This window comes from Mustela nigripes, chromosome 1 (assembly GCF_022355385.1).
Source record: "Mustela nigripes isolate SB6536 chromosome 1, MUSNIG.SB6536, whole genome shotgun sequence".
Classification (NCBI taxonomy): domain Eukaryota; kingdom Metazoa; phylum Chordata; class Mammalia; order Carnivora; family Mustelidae; genus Mustela; species Mustela nigripes.
In genome coordinates, this window is record NC_081557.1 from 261,451,364 (window position 1) to 261,470,486 (window position 19,123).

The 19,123-nt window shown below is 37.0% G+C and overlaps 1 protein-coding gene across 1 annotated transcript; it reads left to right on the top strand.

Annotated features, from left to right (window-relative positions):
* Positions 1-733: 733 nt before the first annotated feature.
* ALB (albumin) lies at positions 734-18,088 on the top strand. Its single transcript, XM_059385198.1, has 15 exons — positions 734-862; positions 1,763-1,820; positions 2,998-3,130; positions 5,337-5,548; positions 6,128-6,260; positions 6,752-6,849; positions 8,190-8,319; positions 9,239-9,453; positions 10,615-10,747; positions 11,932-12,029; positions 13,264-13,402; positions 14,030-14,253; positions 15,872-16,004; positions 16,631-16,697; positions 17,917-18,088. The coding sequence occupies exons 1-14, from the start codon at positions 784-786 to the stop codon at positions 16,670-16,672; spliced, it is 1,827 nt and encodes a 608-aa protein (XP_059241181.1). The 5' UTR covers positions 734-783; the 3' UTR covers positions 16,673-16,697; positions 17,917-18,088.
* Positions 18,089-19,123: the final 1,035 nt, after the last annotated feature.

Sequence of the window (19,123 nt, forward strand, 5' to 3'; positions counted from 1 at the left end):
CCTACCCTATATACCTTTTATGGTAAAGATTGTCATTACTGTCATTGCATCCATTTTTTCCCCCATATCTCCTTAACTGAAAATTCATGAGATATACCTACATTACATCTAAGTATCTTACCAGAGGACCTGAATCACATGTGGGCCACAGCCGGGATGGGAGTGTAGAACTTCTGAACATCCATTTTCATTGTTACTGTTCTTGTGGCTTTCTCTTAGTTTGCATTTGAGGAAACATCAGCTTTTTTCAGACAGAACAATTTTAGGAGACTGAAAAAGATACGGAAGCCCTCATGTATGTCTGTGAATTTTTCATTATTTATTGACAAAAGCATACCTGGAGTTAATAATAGATGCAGCTCAGAGCTTAGCTCTTTTATTAAGTCTTATTTCCAAGTTAAGTCATTGGTTTGGTTAGAATTTTGCAAATATTAAAAAATAAAATGTCAAATGGTAAATCACAGCTAAAGAACATGGTAATGAATAATAGGGACAAATCGTTTAAACTCTTATGTAAAATTTGATAAGATGTTTTACATAACTAATGAATTGACAAGGTCGTCTTGTGGAGAAAACAGTTCCAAATGGCAAACATACGCAACGGATTTAGTCAAACAGTTTTTTTGGCAAGAATAATATGAATTTTGTAATCAGTCGGGGACCAATGAAATACAAAGATGAGTCTGGTTAATAATCTACAATTATTGGATAAAGAAGTATATTAGTGCGAATTTCTCTCTGTTCCTCTTACCTTTTCTATCAACCCCACAAGCCTTTGGCACAATGAAGTGGGTAACTTTTATTTCCCTCCTCTTTCTCTTTAGCTCTGCTTATTCCAGGGGCGTGACTCGTCGAGAAGCACGTAAGAATTCTATTTTCCTATTATTCAGCTTTTACTTTATTTTCCTAGTAAGAAAAAATTTTAGAAAACCCTGCATCTTTAAAGAAGCATTTTCCTTTAGCATACATTTCTAGATGGTGATGATATTTTGTATCTGTGATCCCTCAGGAAGTTTTTTTTTTTCTTTTAAGATTTTATTGATTTATTTAAGAGAGACAGAGGGATTGAGAGAAAGAGAGCCCAGCGGGGGGACAGACAGAGGGAAAGGGAGAAACAGACTCCCCACTTAGCAGCCCGGGACCATCATGACCTGAGAGGTGGCAGAGACTTAACTGACTGAGTCATCCAGGTGCCCAGGAAGTTATCTTATTTATATATTTCTAACATCCTAAGTGAAAAAAAAAAATAGTGAGAATTGCTTAGTAGCTGTAACTTCCTTCTGCACATGAAGGAACTTAGGCAGAGAGACAAACTTCGCAGAATATAGTTGATGTTAGAATTCATAGCTCCAATTCCCAAAGGCTGCATCTTGATTTATAAAAAAACAAAAACCTGTGTTGTTAATCTTATAAATAGAACTTGTATTTATATTTTTCATTTTAGACTGTCCTTTCAGAAGCTGTTAATAGACAACGCAAGAACATTAGATCTTATCCAAGTTTGAATATAAAGCTATAAGTATTTAACAATTTTAATGATTTTTCAAATAGTATCATCGGTGATTGAATAACTCATCTGTTTTAATGCAGAAGAAGTAGTTCACCACCAACCCAAGATTTTCTGTAGGGATCTGAGGCCAGTATTTTGGAGCAAATGAATACCTAAGTCACATGGAGAGAAACACAAAAAGTACTATATAACTAAGTTGTTTTCTTCAGAATGTAAGTAAGTCTGTTTTGTTTTTTCTTTTTTCCTCTCCAGAACAGAGTGAGATTGCTCATCGGTACAATGATTTGGGAGAAGAACATTTCAAAGGCCTGTAAGTTAAAAAAAAATAAAAAATAAAAAAAAAAACAGAAAAAACCCAGCAGTCAAATTTAATGTCCCTAATAGTGTTAGTTATTAGTCTGAAGTTCTTATATTCCCCTGTCATCGGAGCCCATCTTCTAGAACCATCCTATCTAATAGAGTTTTCTGCATTGATGGAAATATTCTGCATCAGTGCTGTTTAATATGGCAGCCACTGGCCACATGTGGCTATTGAACACTTTAAATATGGCAAGTGCAGCTGAGGGTCAGAAATTAAAGTTGCATTTAATTTTGATTTATTTAAACCTATGCAGCCACATGTGGCTACTGGCCACTGTACTGGACAGTGTGGCTCCGGAACTCTTCCATAACCTGCATGAGAAAGAATTTAATATATGGTTCCTTTTGCGGCTCACTTACTAAATTCCTTTACCTAGCAAAGAGGTATGTAGTTTCTTGAGAACATTTTAATATTTTTAGATCTAGTACAAAATGAGAAAGCATTTTACTTTTTAAAGGCCAATCTCATGGTACAGCCTGATTAAGTGAGAGGTGTGTGTGGCTTTGGTTTTTTGGTTTTAAATAGTCAAAGGACCTAGGTAATGTCCCTAGTCTTAATAATTAGATTTATTTAAAATACATTTCACTTGCCTGCTCTATGTTTTTACATCTCCTGACAGGCACACACATGTATTTAAACATGGTATAAATACATGTCTGCTTTGCTCAGAAAGCCACATATGCCTGGTTAGGCTTCAGATAAAAGTTGATGTGGATAGACTTTCTGGCTAATAGTGAGATGTATAAAATATAGAACATATACAGACACAGTTTGTTGTCCAGCAAGATATATAAAATATATATATTATATATAATATATAGATATATGCAATATAAAGCAAGATACTTTATATTAACACTTCACCCTGTTACATTTTTTTTTTTAAGATTTTATTATTTTATTTATTCATTTGAGAGAGCGAGCGAGAGCAAGCGAGCGCACACCAGCACAAGCAGGGGAAGGGGTGACGGGAGAAGGAGAAGCAGGCTCCCCGCTGAGTAGAGAACCCCACACCGGGCTCCATCTTCGGATCCTGGGATCACTACCTGAGCTGAAGGTTGACGCTTAACTGACTGAGCCGCCCACGTGCCCCATGCTACATTTTTATATTTGTCCTTTGTTTCAGGGTGCTGGTTGCCTTTTCTCAGTATCTCCAGCAGTGCCCGTTTGAAGACCATGTGAAATTAGCAAAGGAAATGACTGAGTTTGCAAAGGGTTGTGCTGCTGACCAGTCTGGGGCCGACTGCGGCAAATCCCTTGTAAGTACATTTTGATTTTGAGTATTATTTCTTCTTCTTATAAGTAATCCTGATCATTTCAAAGGAAAAACAATGCCACTTTTGTTTCCTCAATTATTAATTTGTAAGCGACTCTCAGAAGTGAGGATAGCCTTTGTTTCTTCTATGGCAGAGATGGTCCAGCTAGACTCACAGTTTTAGAAATATTTCTTTGGGAAGACCACATACAACAGTTACAGTGTATTTAAATGGACAGTTGTGATTTGTAGAAGTCTCTTTTTAAAATCTGAGGTTTGATTTCTTTTCAGTGAGGTTAACAGTGAGAGTGTGGGTTTTTTTTTTTAATTTAATTTTTTAAAAATTTATTTATTATTTATTTTCAGCATAACGGTATTCATTATTTTTGCACCATACCCAGTGCTCCATGCAATCTGTGCCCTCTCTAATACCCACCACTGGTACCCTGACCTCCCAACCCCCACCCCTTCAAAACCCTCAGATTGTTTTTCAGTCCATAGTCTCTCATGGTTCACCTCCCCTTCCAATTTCCCCCTTCCCTTCTCCTCTCTAACTCCCCATGTCCTCCATGCTATTTGCTATGCTCCACAAATAAGTGAAACCATATGATAACTGACTCTCTCTGCTTGACTTATTTCACTCAGCAGAATCTCTTCCAGTCCCATCCGTGTTGCCACAAAAGTTGGGTATTCGTCCTTTCTGATGGAGGCATCATACTCCATAGTGTATATGGACCACATCTTCCTTATCCATTCCTCCATTGAAGGGCATCTTGGTTCTTTCCATAGTTTGGAGACCGTGGCCATTGCTGCTATAAACATTGGGGTACAGATGGCCCTTCTTTTCATGACATCTGTATCTTTGGGGTAAATACCCAGGAGTGCAATTGCAGGGTCATAGGGAAGTTCTATTTTTAATTTCTTGAGGAACCTCCACAATGCTCTCCAAAGAGGCTGCACCAACTTGCATTCCCACCAACAGTGTAAGGGGGTGAGAGCGTGGTTTTTAACTTCCGGAGACACTCACCTGATTTCTGTGTTGATTTTGTTTCTTAGGTAAAATAATAGTACAGTGATATAGTCCTCATTTTAGGGATATTTATATTTTTACATAGAATAAAAAATAGGCATTTATTCATTTTGAAGGACTTTGAACTTTTGGTATTTCCATGTAGGTGTTGAATTCAGGGAGAGGTTTATGTTTCTCTCACCACTTAACATGTGTATACCTGTCCAGGGCAAGGCCAGTGTTTATCACTGAAATCTCTCCCCCTCTTTTTTTTTTTTAAGATTTTATTTATTTATTTGATAGACAGAGACCACAAGTAGTCAGAGAGGCAGGCAGGGAGAGAGGAGGAAGCAGGCTTCCGGCTGTGCAGAGAGCCCGATGTGGGGCTCAATCCCAGGATTCTGGGATCATGACTTGAGCTGAAGGCAGAGGCTTTAACCCCCTGAGCCACCCAGGTGCCCCACCTCTCCCTCTCTTATTTCTTTCTCTCTATTTATCTTTCTCTCCAGTTAGAATCAGTACTTCAACTCAATACTTTTAACACAAAGTTATGGCTATAAATATGAATTTTTAAAAATGTATTTTTCAGAAAATTAATAAATTCTATCTTCAGCAGTATATTTTCCCTGCAGAGCCAATTACTTTTATAATAAAAAATTAATAGGGACAGAAAGAATACATTTAATGGTATGTGTTTTGAGGCAAATGTTTCTAGAATAAAAAAGATCTACATTTTACATAATAATTAATATACAGTAAATTGTGTTACTCTTCAGTTTTTGAATAGTATCTACTTAAAAGTTGGACCTTTCAGAAAGGAGCACATCATATGAAAAACTATCTGAATACTTTCTTCCCTACTGTGAATTCACTTGCTACTTAGAGGATTATTTTCCCTTGATTTTTTTTTTTTAATCAGCTCTCCTAACCTGTAGCATTATGTAGAAATAAGTGCCATGTTCATTCTTTTGTGTTGCCCTTCTGCCCTACCTACCCTAAGTAGTCAGGTGATGGTCAATTCTTACAAAATTCCCATACATGGCCAAATCAAGGGAAACTCTCTAACCCTGAGAAAAAAGTATATGTGTATATGATTTCCTAACCAAGGTTTACCCATACTTTCAATTTTTTATACTGCTCTTTGGGTACAAAGAAAATAAAATATCTCCCGGTGACCTGAAGCCTGTTTTCTTCCACCTAGCACACTCTCTTTGGAGACAAACTGTGTACAGTTGCTTCTCTTCGTGAAAAGTATGGCGAGCTGGCTGACTGCTGTGAGAAACAGGAGCCTGAGAGAAATGAGTGCTTCCTGACCCACAAGGATGATAACCCAGGCTTCCCTCCGCTGGTGACCCCAGACCCTGAGGTCATGTGCACTGCCTTTCAGGAAAATGAACAGAAGTTTCTGGGAAAGTAAGTCATGTGCTTTTTATGTTTCAAAATGAAAAATTATGAAAAAAGTTCAAGACTTATAGCTGTTACTATAGTAAAAAATATTCTTGACATGAACGCTTTGAAGCTTTTATTCTGACAATTTTCAAAGCAGTAAGATCTGATACTACAGAATTATCCAGGATGAAAAAAATGGGATCAAAGAGCTTTTAGAGTTCGTTGAAGGAGGACATGATCTGTAAAAAACAAACAAAACAAAAATGGAGAGATTGGTCTGTGATAAAATATGATGAAGATATATATTTAGTTATTCTCAGAATTGATTTCATTTTAGTCAAAAACATTGCATCACCAAAGTTTAACTATTTTATACCTATGTGTGTGTATATATGTGTACATATACATAAAACATATAGATGTCTGGACATAATTTATATACAGAAGTTCAACATTTCACTGACTTTCAGAATGACCAAGGCAAGTCGTCATGTACATATTGAGATTAGCTGGTAGATTAGGTGAGAATGTTGATTACAGTTGTTCCCATACCACTGTTTGCTGTAGAAACATGACTGCCCGTTTTTCTTTTTGAAAATGTAGATACCTGTATGAAGTTGCCAGAAGACATCCTTACTTTTATGCCCCGGAACTCCTTTACTATGCTCAACAATACAAAGGAGTTTTTACAGAATGCTGCCAAGCTGCGGATAAGGCTGCCTGTCTGACACCCAAGGTATTGTGCAGGGGAACGGGAGGACTGATTCACATCAAATCTTTGAGCATCTCATGGCTAGATTTAGGGAATTTGTGTCTCTGATATAAACTCCTGTACATGGTCAAAAAAGCATTCCTCCCTATTCTAGGGAGTTGTGAGAGTTGGTGGAGGAGGGGTTGAGATAAATTATATGCAAAACTGAGAACTCAGCAAAGCTATATTTTCTGGGGTATTAGTGGACTCTCTTCCACATTTCCTGTCAGCGCCCTTTTCCTTGGTGATGTCTCTATTCTGGTTCCTAACTGCGTAGAGTTTTCCAATAGGACCAGACTGATGTTTCTCTCCCTGCATAGCAAAATAATTATTTGCTAATAGCAGGTGGCTTGGGAATTTAGGTGTAAATGATCTCTTTAAATTTTAATTCGGCACAGTCTTATCTGAACTTATGAGGGAGTGCTTTGCATAGAACTTTCCTTTTCTAATTTCTCCCAAATCATTTCTTTTTGCAGACTGAGGCTTTGAGGGAAAAAGTACTGGTTTCATCTGCCAGAGAAAGATTCAAGTGTGCCAGCCTCCAGAAATTCGGAGATAGAGCCTTCAAAGCATGGTATTTTAAACTTAGTTTGAATCTTTATAATGATGTAAGTGGTTATGGTTCAGTTGACAAAAATGTACATTTATATGGCATTTTATGGAGATACTTTCACATACATCTTCCTGGTTGTTTAAAATGTAGAAATTTGACAGTGGTGAAAATCCGAGCATCAGTGACAATTCCTCATTATTTTTTATCACATTTTTTCTAGGTGGTCACAGAATTTAGAAGGTATCTTTTTTTGTCCTTCTAGGACAATATTTTAAATTCCACTTTTTTTAGAAAGACTAGGGACCTTATTCTAATGATCCACTCTTTCTATAGAGCAGTTATCAGGGTCTGCTACTTAATTTTATTCCCCCAAACAACACCAATTATCTGGAAATGTTTTTCCTTTTATGTTCTGGTAATTAATTTAGCCATCAGGATTAGTTCTCATTTTCTCATAGCTCTAGCTCTGTTGTTAATCCCTTGGTTTTGTCTGGGTCTCTGTTTTTATATTCCTTCACTGGTTCTAGGAGCATTTTTCAATTTATAAGCCAAGAGAAATCCCCTTCCCCATCCCTCACTTGCTAGTCAACAATGAACAGCAAGAAGAGATAAAATGAAAATAGCAGACATTCTAAGCTCTCCAGAAACCATCGTTTGAGCTATCTTTGCCGGCCATCCCTACCCCCATGCCACCAAGATCAACTAACTAAATCAGTAAACCAAACACCCCCAACATGAAATGAAATGCAGTTGAACAGGTTGTGATTGGTTTGGGGGAAGAAGGAACTTTGATCCGAAGGAGGAAATGTTAACATGATTTGGGAAAGCACGTGGATATTAGCCTTCTCCCTGTTGGCAGGAGGCTTAGATGCCTCGCTGGATCAATGTCTTGGTTCATTCAGTCAATCATACGGATTGACTGATTTAGTCCTCACCTCAGTCCTTCAGTGTAGCATGCTGTCATGACCGTGGAGAGGCTGAGGTTCAGAGAGGCTATGTAACTTGCCTAGTGTCCCACTGCTAATGAGTGACACAACCACATCTAGAAGTCAGGTCTGGGCTTCAAACCGGATAGCTCTCCACATGTTGCCCCTTCTAGAATCTCTCTTTGATTTCCACTTTCATGAATTGCTGGACTTTTATCCACCACACACACCCTTACAATAGCTAGTTGTGACCTAAGGAAACATTTTGCTCTCAGATAACCATGTGGTTCAGAACTAGCATGAAAATAAGAACAAATGGATTTTTACAAATTATATCTATATGTTATTTTATCATGAATTTTCTTGTTTTGAGTAGTATTTTCCTAATACTTTGACATGTTAATCATGTTTTCACAAGGGGAATTTTCTTTTTAGGTCAGTAGCTCGCCTGAGCCAGAAATTCCCCAAAGCTGACTTTGCAGAGGTTTCCAAGTTGGTGACAGATCTTACCAAAGTCCACAAGGAATGCTGCCATGGTGACCTTCTTGAATGTGCAGATGACAGGGTAAAGAATCCACAGTCTGCTCTGTTAGTAACTTACGGGCCTCAGCTGGTAGGATGAATTTGCTTTGTGTTATCCATGGGGCCGATAGTGGGTTGAAATTGTTTTCTATGTCTCATCTGCTCAATTCTTTCCCTGCCTTGTGGTACCTTTTTTTTTTTTTTTTTTTTTTAACCTGGCTATCCCACTCACTAAATGATCTGACAAAGACATTCACTAATTTGTAACCCTTTCAGTCATATTGTGAGGACAAATGCTTACACTGACAGCACCTACCAAGGGAGATTTCTAAGCAGACCTTTTTGGGAGGGGGTGGAGTTGGAGAAGAGCTACCACCTAAAGAGATCTTTGGAAATTATGTAATTTCCACCTTTTTATTCTCTTTTAGTTAACCATCTGTGTTAACTATACACATATTTAGCATGATATCACTTTTTTCCAAATTTAAAAATATGACCAAATACTAGCATCTTAATCTCTCAGAATACTTTCTGAAAAATTTAAGACAAAAATTTTATATGCGTAAGTGGGGCCTGTGACTATGGGTCTTTGACTAATTTTTCAAAGATCTCTCACATTTTATTTAGTTATTTGGTTTCAAAATGCATGAGAGGACTATTTGGAAAAATAGTACTGAGTTTTAATTTAGAACCTTAAATGACTTGACAATCAAAGTATAAAACTAATAAGAACTGAGATGGCTCCTTGTTACTGACCAGTCTTTTGTAATTAATTGACAATATTTTAGTAGTTCTGAGTCCCTAGTCTTAGGAACATGAACTGAAAGTATTTATAGAAGTCATGTTGGTATATGTATGGTCTTAGAACACAGTAAACATATTTTGCCAACATAATAAAGATCTGGGGAGAAAGTGCAGTGATGTCCATTTACATTGAAAAATTTTTATCGACTTGCTTATAGGCGGATATGGCCAAGTACATATGTGAAAATCAGGATTCAATCTCCACTAAACTGAAGGAATGCTGTGATAAGCCTTTGTTGGAAAAATCCCAGTGCCTTGCAGAGGTGGAAAGAGATGAGTTGCCTGGTGACCTGACCCCATTAGCTGCTGATTTTGTTGAAGATAAGGAGGTTTGCAAAAACTATCAGGAGGCAAAAGATGTGTTCCTGGGCACGTAAGTGGATAAGGAATAATCTTTCCATAGTTTTTAGATGGTCTCGGGATTTGGAAAGATAAACTAGGTTTTCCTTTGACATTGCTACAGTTTCCATGTTGTCTACAATGCTTCTTTATCCTTCCCTCTCCTAGCTTTTAAATTTTGAGAGAAAATTGATTAGTTTAAAAAATTATTACAGATTAATATATGCTTAAGGCAAAAACTCAGACAGTAGAGAAGAATAGAGAAGTTTCTATCTTTATTCTGACCCCATTCGTTTTCTGGGATATTTTTGGGAATACTCTAGAAATATTTTTTGTATACATTAATTATGAACATATTATTTATTTATTTATTTATTCCTTCAAAGAGTATTTCTTGAAATTACTATAATAGATATGTGTGAATATATGTAGTACATCTTTACATCACTGTATTTCTGTATCTATCTATCTATCTACCTCCCATTTATCTATCTATATAAGGAAGTATAAGAGGAATTTTGCGGTCTGCTACCACATGTCTTATATTTGGTTGAACAGACCAGGAATACAGTAGCATGGCAAGGCAACATGAAATTAAGTGACAAAATAAGTGATTATATGTAATCAGTAAGTGTGGTGATAAACTTTGCATTCTCATTGTTGGATTATAATAGTGTAATGTTGCTATATATTTCACAAAATCGTGTACCCTTCAAGATTTCCCTACTATAAAGAGGAAAAAGAAAAATTCAAGAATACATCTCTATTTATTTATCAGAACCCTTTTGAGGTATAGTCCAAGTTACAAGAAATATACATAATAATATTAGGTGTCACTCATCAAACATTTAATATGTGCCACACAGTGTGTACTTTACAAAGATCACGTCATGTATTTTCCGCAAACCATCTTATGAGATAGGTACTGTTATCATCCACGTGCTACAGAGAAGGCAACTAAGGCTGTGATGGTTTTAACAAGTTGCTTAAGGTGATACAGCAAACTAAGTGCCACAGGCAGGATTTGAATGCAGGTAGCTGTAATTCTGAACTGCAGCCTCTTAGCCATGAAGCTTCCCTGCATGGGGTCTAGTCAAATTCAGACCTTTGGGATACCAGTCACTCTTGAGGTGAGTTATGTGATCTTTCTTGCTCATTTGCCCAATGAAATCTATTTTATTTTCATCTGAACTAGGTTTTTGTATGAATATTCAAGAAGGCATCCTGAATACTCTGTCTCTTTGCTGTTGAGACTTGCCAAGGAATATGAAGCCACTCTGGAGAAGTGTTGTGCCACTGCTGATCCTCCTAGTTGCTATGGCAAAGTGGTAGGTTCCTTAGTGGGAAACAGTGTGGTGCTCCCGCTCATGATCCTTAATAATGAGAAAGAGAAGTAATCCAAGCATGTGAATTGCTACATAGTGCAATTTAGATCTTTTCTTGACATGGCTTCAATCCTGTGTTTTTAAACCTTACAGAAAAAATAACTCTAAATAGAATGGTTAGTAAGACCTAGAAGAGCCAAGAAAGGAAAGATCTGAAGGGAGCAATCTCTAATTTCACAAATCTTCGTCATTCTTTTTCTTTTTTTTTAATGCTCCTGAGGACAAAATAAGATAAATTGAATTGTAAGTTAAGAGACTTAGCTTAGATACAAGGTTAATCAGATCCCAAGATTTATCAACTATCAAGAATTAGCATCTTAAGGACGATTATGAAATCTATTCATTTAGAATATTTTCAGATCTGGGGGAAAAAGTGTAGAAATTGCTTTATAAGACATGAAGTAAGGAAGGGAAACCTTGAGGATTTGGGCCATATTTAGCGATGCTTTAAGAGGATTTTAACATGTTTAAGCTATTTAACACTCCCGGCATATATAGTGGTTTCCAAACTTTAGAATCACAGGAAAGTTTTTCTTTCCTCTATCCAGAACTCACTATACGCCGGGCACCATACTGGAGCCTATGACCAAGGTAAAATCTCTTATCTCAGGGAACTCAGAATTATCTGGAGAGCTGGCTTAATTATAATGATATAGCCATAGTTATCATTTATTTACTAAGCTTTTATTACCTACCAGGCACTGTTTTAATTTCATTAACTCAAATGGTTCGTAGAACAATTCTAAAGGTGAATACCATCTTTATCCGAATTTTCTTTCTTTATTTTTCCTTTTCTCCTTTCTTTTTTGTTAATTCTCATTTTAACAGTGAGGGTTCTGAAGCTTGGAAATACGGGAGGTGTAATTACACAGTTAGAAAGTGAGTTGGACGGCCCAGCTCAGACACCAGCAGTCACAGTCCAGAGCCTGAGTAGTCTTAATCTCTTATACTATACACCCTTGCCAAATAAACAGTTTGGACATATTGTGATAAATTTGACATCAAAGATCTATTTACATGGCTTTGGGCAGAAGGAGGAAGGATCTCATTCTGCCTGCAGTCGTGAAAAAGAATCTGTGTGTGGTGCTCAGGTGGAATTCTGTTGACACAATTCTTTCATCTTTCAGTTTGACGAATTTAAACCTCTTGTGGAAGAGCCTCAGAATTTAGTCAAAGTAAACTGTGAACTTTTTGAAAAACTTGGAGAATATGGCTTCCAAAATGCGTAAGTATTTTTGTTTATCAGTTTTCTTTTTTTTTTTTTAAAGATTTTATTTATTTACTTGACAGAGAGAGATCACAAGTAGGCAGAGAGGCAGACAGAGAGAGAGAGAGGAGGAAGCAGGCTCCCTGCAGAGCAGAGAGCCCGATGCAGGACTCGATCCCAGGACCCTGAGATCATGACCTGAGCCGAAGGCAGCGGCTTAACCCACTGAGCCACCCAGGGGCCCAGTTGTTTTCTTTTTCTTGATCAAGCTGTAATTATTGAAGACTTAATATATATACCACCTATCATGGAAATTTTATCACAAAAATACATTATAGCCTTCTAATCTCTCTCCATCAAGAAAGACTAGAGGGGGAGAGATAAAATGATTAATGGGAAGGAGAGGCCTATATTTGAGTGCAGTTTAAAAAACTGGTCTCTTGAGATTGAAAAGGGAAAATAGCCAATCATGCAATGTAGGAAATGAGGATGCCCCTTGGAGGTTAAGGAATAGCTTACCGGCAACCAAAATGTAGCAATGCTTTACAAAGGAGGAAGTGGTAGGCTTTAAATAATAGTAGCTCAAGAAGTAATGTATAAGCTGATGGACTAATGTCCTGATCCACATAGAGCCTTATCTGTGGAGGTAAAGATAAGAGACACATCTATTCAGTCGATATTTATTGTTTGGTTTACCTATGTTAGCACTCTTCCAACTACGGGTGCTAGGTGTAACAACAGTGAACCAGATATCATCTCTTCCCTTGAGCAGATTGCAGCCATAAATGACTTTCAGTGGTGATTGGAATTCTTAGTAAGTGATTATTATGTGCTGGGTCCCATGCCAGGTTGATTTATTTTAATTTAATACTTGCACCATCCTTATGAGTCAGATATAACTTTTCCCGTTTTATAGATGAGAAAACTTATACCTACCTTTCAAATTTAGCAGGGTGCTGATATATATTAAGACCCCAGTAGGTTTTATGGAAAGAAAGAAGCAATAAATAAATATATTAATATCACTGAATTATAATAAGTTACTTTCTTAGAATGATACAGCACAGGTGGAAACAAAGATAAGCTTAACTAGTTACTCAGGACAAGGTCTTCCCCTATACTATTCAACCAACCTGGAGACAAAGGTGATTTTATGAATGGATAATTATTTTAGTTAATTTTGGCTAAGTGTTCTCTGCTTGACCTGCTATGTTAGAGAAAACATGAAAACATGTGAGTGATTTTGTTCCAGGCTCTTAGTTCGTTACACCAAGAAACTCCCCCAAGTGTCAACTCCAACTCTTGTGGAGGTCTCAAGAAAACTAGGAAAAGTGGGCACCAGGTGTTGTACCAAACCCGAAACAGAAAGAATGTCCTGTGCTGAAGATTATGTAAGTCTTTCAAATATAATAAGTTAATAATGATGAATTTTTGCCTTTAGATATGGACGAAGCTAACTTTCTGAAACAGGGGTGAACTAACATGTGTGCGCATACACGTGCATGTGTGTGTATTTGGTAGTGGCACCCAGGACTTGGTCACCTCTATTGTCCTGCATGAAGATTTGTCCAAGATCCCCCAAATGATAAATTGACCAAAATTCCATGAGTTTTCAGTGTTTCATCCTGGAACTTAAAAAACTTTCATATTCTTTGGGGTCTCTTAAAAATGTGTGTCTGTATAAGACTGTTTCCTTCCCACTCCTGTACATATCTGAGGACTCACATCAAATTATTTAAATCAATTATGTTCTCAAGTGAATTATTAAAATGTAGATATAAAGAGAATATCTTTAGATAGAATATCATAAAGATATAAAATGTAGACATAAAGAGAACATACTTTAAAAAGTCCCTCATTATCTGTAGTTCTAAAGTGAAACAAAATCACTTCCTCCTATCGACCTTGGATTCACTATTGCTAGGTAAAATATAATACGTCTTTGGTCCATTGGAAAGTAAAGGGAAAACTATTGCTATTTTTCTTTTGAATGTCTGCTCTCCCGCACTGTCCTTCAGCTGGCCGTGGTCCTGAACCGGTTGTGCGTGTTGCATGAGAAGACCCCAGTGAGCGATAGAGTCACCAAATGCTGCTCGGAGTCCTTGGTGAACAGACGACCATGCTTTTCTGCTCTGGCAGGCGATGAGACATATGTTCCCAAAGAGTTTAATGCTGAAACATTCACCTTCCATGCAGATTTATGCACACTTCCCGATGCTGAGAAACAAGTGAAGAAACAATCGTAAGTAGTATTTCATTACTATAAGCTTGGGAGTGAGAATTGTACATTGAAATGTGTAACTTTTTCTGAAGTAGTGATTATATTTTTTTGGAAAATAGTATTTAAGTATTGAACTTGTTAGTAAGCTGATACAAATGTCAAGAATAAAATCTATAGCTTTTTGTTTTCCTAGCAATAAACCTCTATATTGGAATCTTCCCTACAAATCATTCAGAATGGTCTTGTGGATAAAAGCTAGAGTGGAATAAGGTCTTAAGAAAAGTCCAGTAGAAAGAGATGAACAATTAACTGATGGATTTGTGCAAATGTCAAATTAGTCAGTAGACATCATAAGAGAATATATTTCTAGGCATGAATAATTATTTTAAGTTTGTTCTATGGCAACCCACAGACAAGGCATATCCTCAACATACAACTTTTGAGAATGCAAGTTGGATGAAAAACATCTAGAAAAATGAGTTCTGAGGCTGTACACCCTATTGCTCTCAATAGGGGTCACAAGTGCATGAAATTTAGCACCGTATGTTATCATCTTGGGGGTTCTAATCATAGCCATAGACTTATGAATAATATTGCAAAACCCTTATCTCTCTAGCACTATTTTATCTCTGTGGATGTCAAGGAGCTAGAACCACCAGCTCACATAAGTTTAGATGATTTTATTACCTATGGCCTTCCCAGTATTAACTAAATGGGGGTAAATTTCATGGACCAAACATAAACACTTTCAGATTAGAAACTTTTAAATGGAGTCTAACAAGATAACTAAGCTTTTTTAAAAAAACATCTTAATTTCATTATATTTTTTTCAGTGTTCCAAGGTTCATTGTTTATGCACCACACCCAGTGCTCCACACAGTACGTGCCCTCCTTAACGCCCACCAGCAGGCTCCCCCATCCTCTCAGTCCTCTCCCTTCCAAAACCCTCAGTTTGTTTCTCAAAGTCCACAGTCTCTCATGGTTTGTCTGCTCCTCTGATTTCTTTTAAGAATCAGTTTCAGCTCTTAAATCACTAGAAAATTCAATTCACTATGGTATAAAATTTTTTCTTTTTAATATGGTAAAGCTTCTAAAATCTGAATAATGTATAAGTGCAATGACATATCCTTCCTAGAGACTTACTGACAAGACTTACTGACTATTGACTTATTGAGATTTATTGATATTACTTATGTCAAACAGTTTACATTGATTATCTCATTTGATCCTTCCACCATCCCTATGAAGATGGCTTTTAGTCTCCTCATTAAGCAAATGAGAATATTAAATCGTATAGTGGTAAGCTTGGGCCTCAAGCTCAGAGTTGCCTGGCTTTAAGACTTATAAACTTAAACAATAATACAACTGTCTTTACCATCTCCGTTTTTCTCTTTCCCTTTTTAAAAAAATCGATGCAATTTGACACACAATATTAAATTATTTTCAGGTGTACAACATAGCGACTTGACATAAGTGTAGATACCGTCTGCCACCATACCGCGTTACTACAGTACCACTGACTCTATTCCCTACACTGTGCCTTTTAATCCTGTGATTTACTCATTCCATGTCTTTCTTTATGGAGGTCAACTTTTTTCCTGATTTTTGTTGCTGTTGTTTTGTTTTCATTCAAATACAGTGCACTTGTTGAGCTGTTGAAACACAAACCCAAGGCAACTGAAGAACAACTGAAAACTGTTATGGGGGATTTTGGAGCCTTTGTGGACAAGTGCTGCGCAGCTGAGAACAAAGAGGGCTGCTTCGCTGAGGAGGTACTGGAGTCTCTTCGTGGCAATATGGCTAATTTCCTTTCTTGTTGCATTTGATCTGGCCACGGCTTAGGGGTTTATATATCCAAAGGACACAGTACATTCAGGACCAGAATCTTATTCCAGTTATACATAGAATTACACAATTATCTGACAAAATTACTTAAATGTCTCTCATTTTTTACCTCCTATTGCACTGGAGCATATCAGTAGATGTTCCTAGAATTTATTCTTTTTCCAAGGTTGTGATGTTTATGAACATAGATAGAAATATTTGTAAGGCTGTAGTCTTTGAACAAAATATCAATTTATTGAAGCATGTTCTTGAAAAGTGCTGGTTTGTGATTGGGTTTAATCTGAGTTTGATGTTATAGCTTAATGGAGGAAATTTATTTAAGTGTCTGAATCATTTAATATTTCCCCTCTGACTTGAGGGTGATGTTTTTATTCCTTTGGGAACAATGGATGTCAGTAAGCTTCCTTGTAGAGATTTTGGTACTAAACTAGAATTAAAGAATGGGATTCATGTAAAATTAGTTTGTAATCACAAGTGGCTGTATAAATGTTAACTTTTTATTGTAATAGTGATGCTTACACTTTCCCCAAATCTGTCATTTCTCTGTATTCAGGGTCCAAAACTTGTTGCTGCCGCTCAAGCTGCCTTAGCCTAAAAGAACATCATCACAAACATCTCAGGTAACTATACTTTGAATTTCTGTTTTAAAAAAGTAATTATAAAAAATAAAAAAGTAATTATAATAGTTGCTATTAAAATGGCAAATATTGACAACCATTTGCCAAGAGCCCCATAGACCAGTACTAGTCATGTCTAAGACCGTTATATATACTAACTTATTTAATTCTCAGAATAGTTGCCTAAATTGAGTGTCATTTTTTTCACATTTTTCAGATGAGAAATTGAAAGCACAGATAGACATGGGTTCCATAATTTACAAGGACAACCCAGCTCTTGAGAGGTGGATCCACAATTCAAAATGCAAACCAAAGCTTGAGAGTTAGCCAGTGTCCCATTCTGACCTAATGGGACACAGTAGACAGAACCATTCAACTGAGCAGTGGTTTCGCAGTGGGAATTTTAGGTATCAGGCTGGACCATATGAAAGTGCATTTTTAAGGTAAAAAACAGTGGAATGGTTCAATCTAACAGTCCAGTAGAAGACTGATTTCATTGAAGAGTATGACAGACCTACCTTATGTGAACTTGCACTTTATAGTGAATAGCTTGCTACTAAGGCCCACTTTAAAATTTAAACGTTTGAACATAAACATATTTCACCCCTTTTTGTTGTCATATTTTGGGAGAAATTAAGAAAGAGAGTATCGATTCTCTTTTTTAAAGCAGATTGTCCAGCTATTTTCTAGCATGAATTATTTTCATATTTTCCAAACTGACATGAGGTCTGTCCCCACTGTGAGGTTTTCACTTGCTCTTTGCCCACCTGGTAGTACCTACAGATCATGCATTCAAGTGAGGAAGCAACTTTGTATGTCCTGTGAGTTTGATCTTTTCAAGATGTAGTTTTGTTTTCATACTAAATGGCAAGATTTTCTTCTGAAAGGTCTAACTTGGAAAAAACATTTGTTTTGTTGGTAATTAATTTAGGTAAGAAGTAGGTGTTAATCAAGTGACTCTGAGAAGTGATGATGAAAAGCTTGGGACTTTGAAGCCTGAGGAGATGATGACACCAGTGACGAAGGGAGGACTTTACAATATTATTGGTGTGTCCTCTCCCCTAGCCCAAGAGAAGAATTCAGAGTCCAGGACAGGCTGAATGATTTTCTTTAGTGGAAATTGCAGGAAGACAATCCAAAAAATTCAACATTCATTTGAATAGATTTCAAAAACTCATACCGCTTTGCAAACAGTACTTATATTTTTCTTTTTGCCTTTCAGTCTGCCCTGAGAGTAAGAGAAAGAAAGAGAAATGAAGACCTAGAGCTTACTCATCTGTTTTTCTTTTCTGTTGGTGTGAAACCAACCCTCTGACTAAAGAACACAAATTTCTTTAAACACTTTTGCCCCTCTTCTCTGTGCTGTAATTAATAAAAAAATGAAAAGAATCTGATGTTGTTGTCTAGGACTGTTATTTTTCACGGATGTATTGCCAGCCTGAAAATTTTGTAGGTTCTCTGAATATCCCACTATTCTTTCTGTCCCACTTCCATCTAGTTCTTTAGGGGCTAATTAAAAGAAACATTAATAATCTTCTGAGTTATGGGTCGTAAGCATTCAAGGGAATATTTTAACATCATGATAATTCTGAATAAAAGGATGTAAACTGGTATAGACTTTTCTTTACTACTAAGACTAAGAAATGTGAGGGACAAAGAGGATAGAGATGATTGTAAGGATGGTTAATTGAACTAGGGAGAAAAACTGAGCCTCCAAGAAAAGTGAATCAGTCTAGGATGGCAATACTTGAACAGTTTAAGAAGCTTAAGCAGTTTGGAGAAGCATTGTTGGGGAGGGGGGGGAACAGGAGATCTAGACAAAGGCACAACAAAGAGTGAGCAAGATATCTAGTATTGAGGGAGTGCAAGAGTTGGAAGAGAAAATGTTCTTGCAAGAGCTGAGATGTTACACCCAAAACTGAGCCTTTTGTCCCTGTTCCCAGAGGTAAACACTGATATCAGACAATTATCTATGAGTTTACATGCCTAAAGTTATTTATAGCCTCATTAATTCATGTACTTCAGAAATTTTTATAGCGCTGATTTCATATGTACTTGCCATCCACAACCTGCTTATTTTTCCCTAATAATGATGTTTATAGTTTCATCATAAGTATGAAGCTTGCAAAAAGAAAAAAAAAGTCTCCTTCCATTCCTGGAATATTGTATCCCACAGCCCTCCCGCTCCTAACCCTACCCTTTCTACCCACTACCTACTTTGGCCTCACCACTGACTATATAAAATACTTCTCCACATTGGATGCAATCATCACGAAGTGGGGAGAAAGCCCAGAAGGGGAGAAGTGGAGATGGTAGGCACTGGCTTGTCTAAGACTCTGGGGACAGATCTAGAAAATTTTGAATAAGATGCTTTCCCAGAACGGGACCCACAAAGAAACAAGTCTGCGTGACCTTTCTGGGGGGTATTG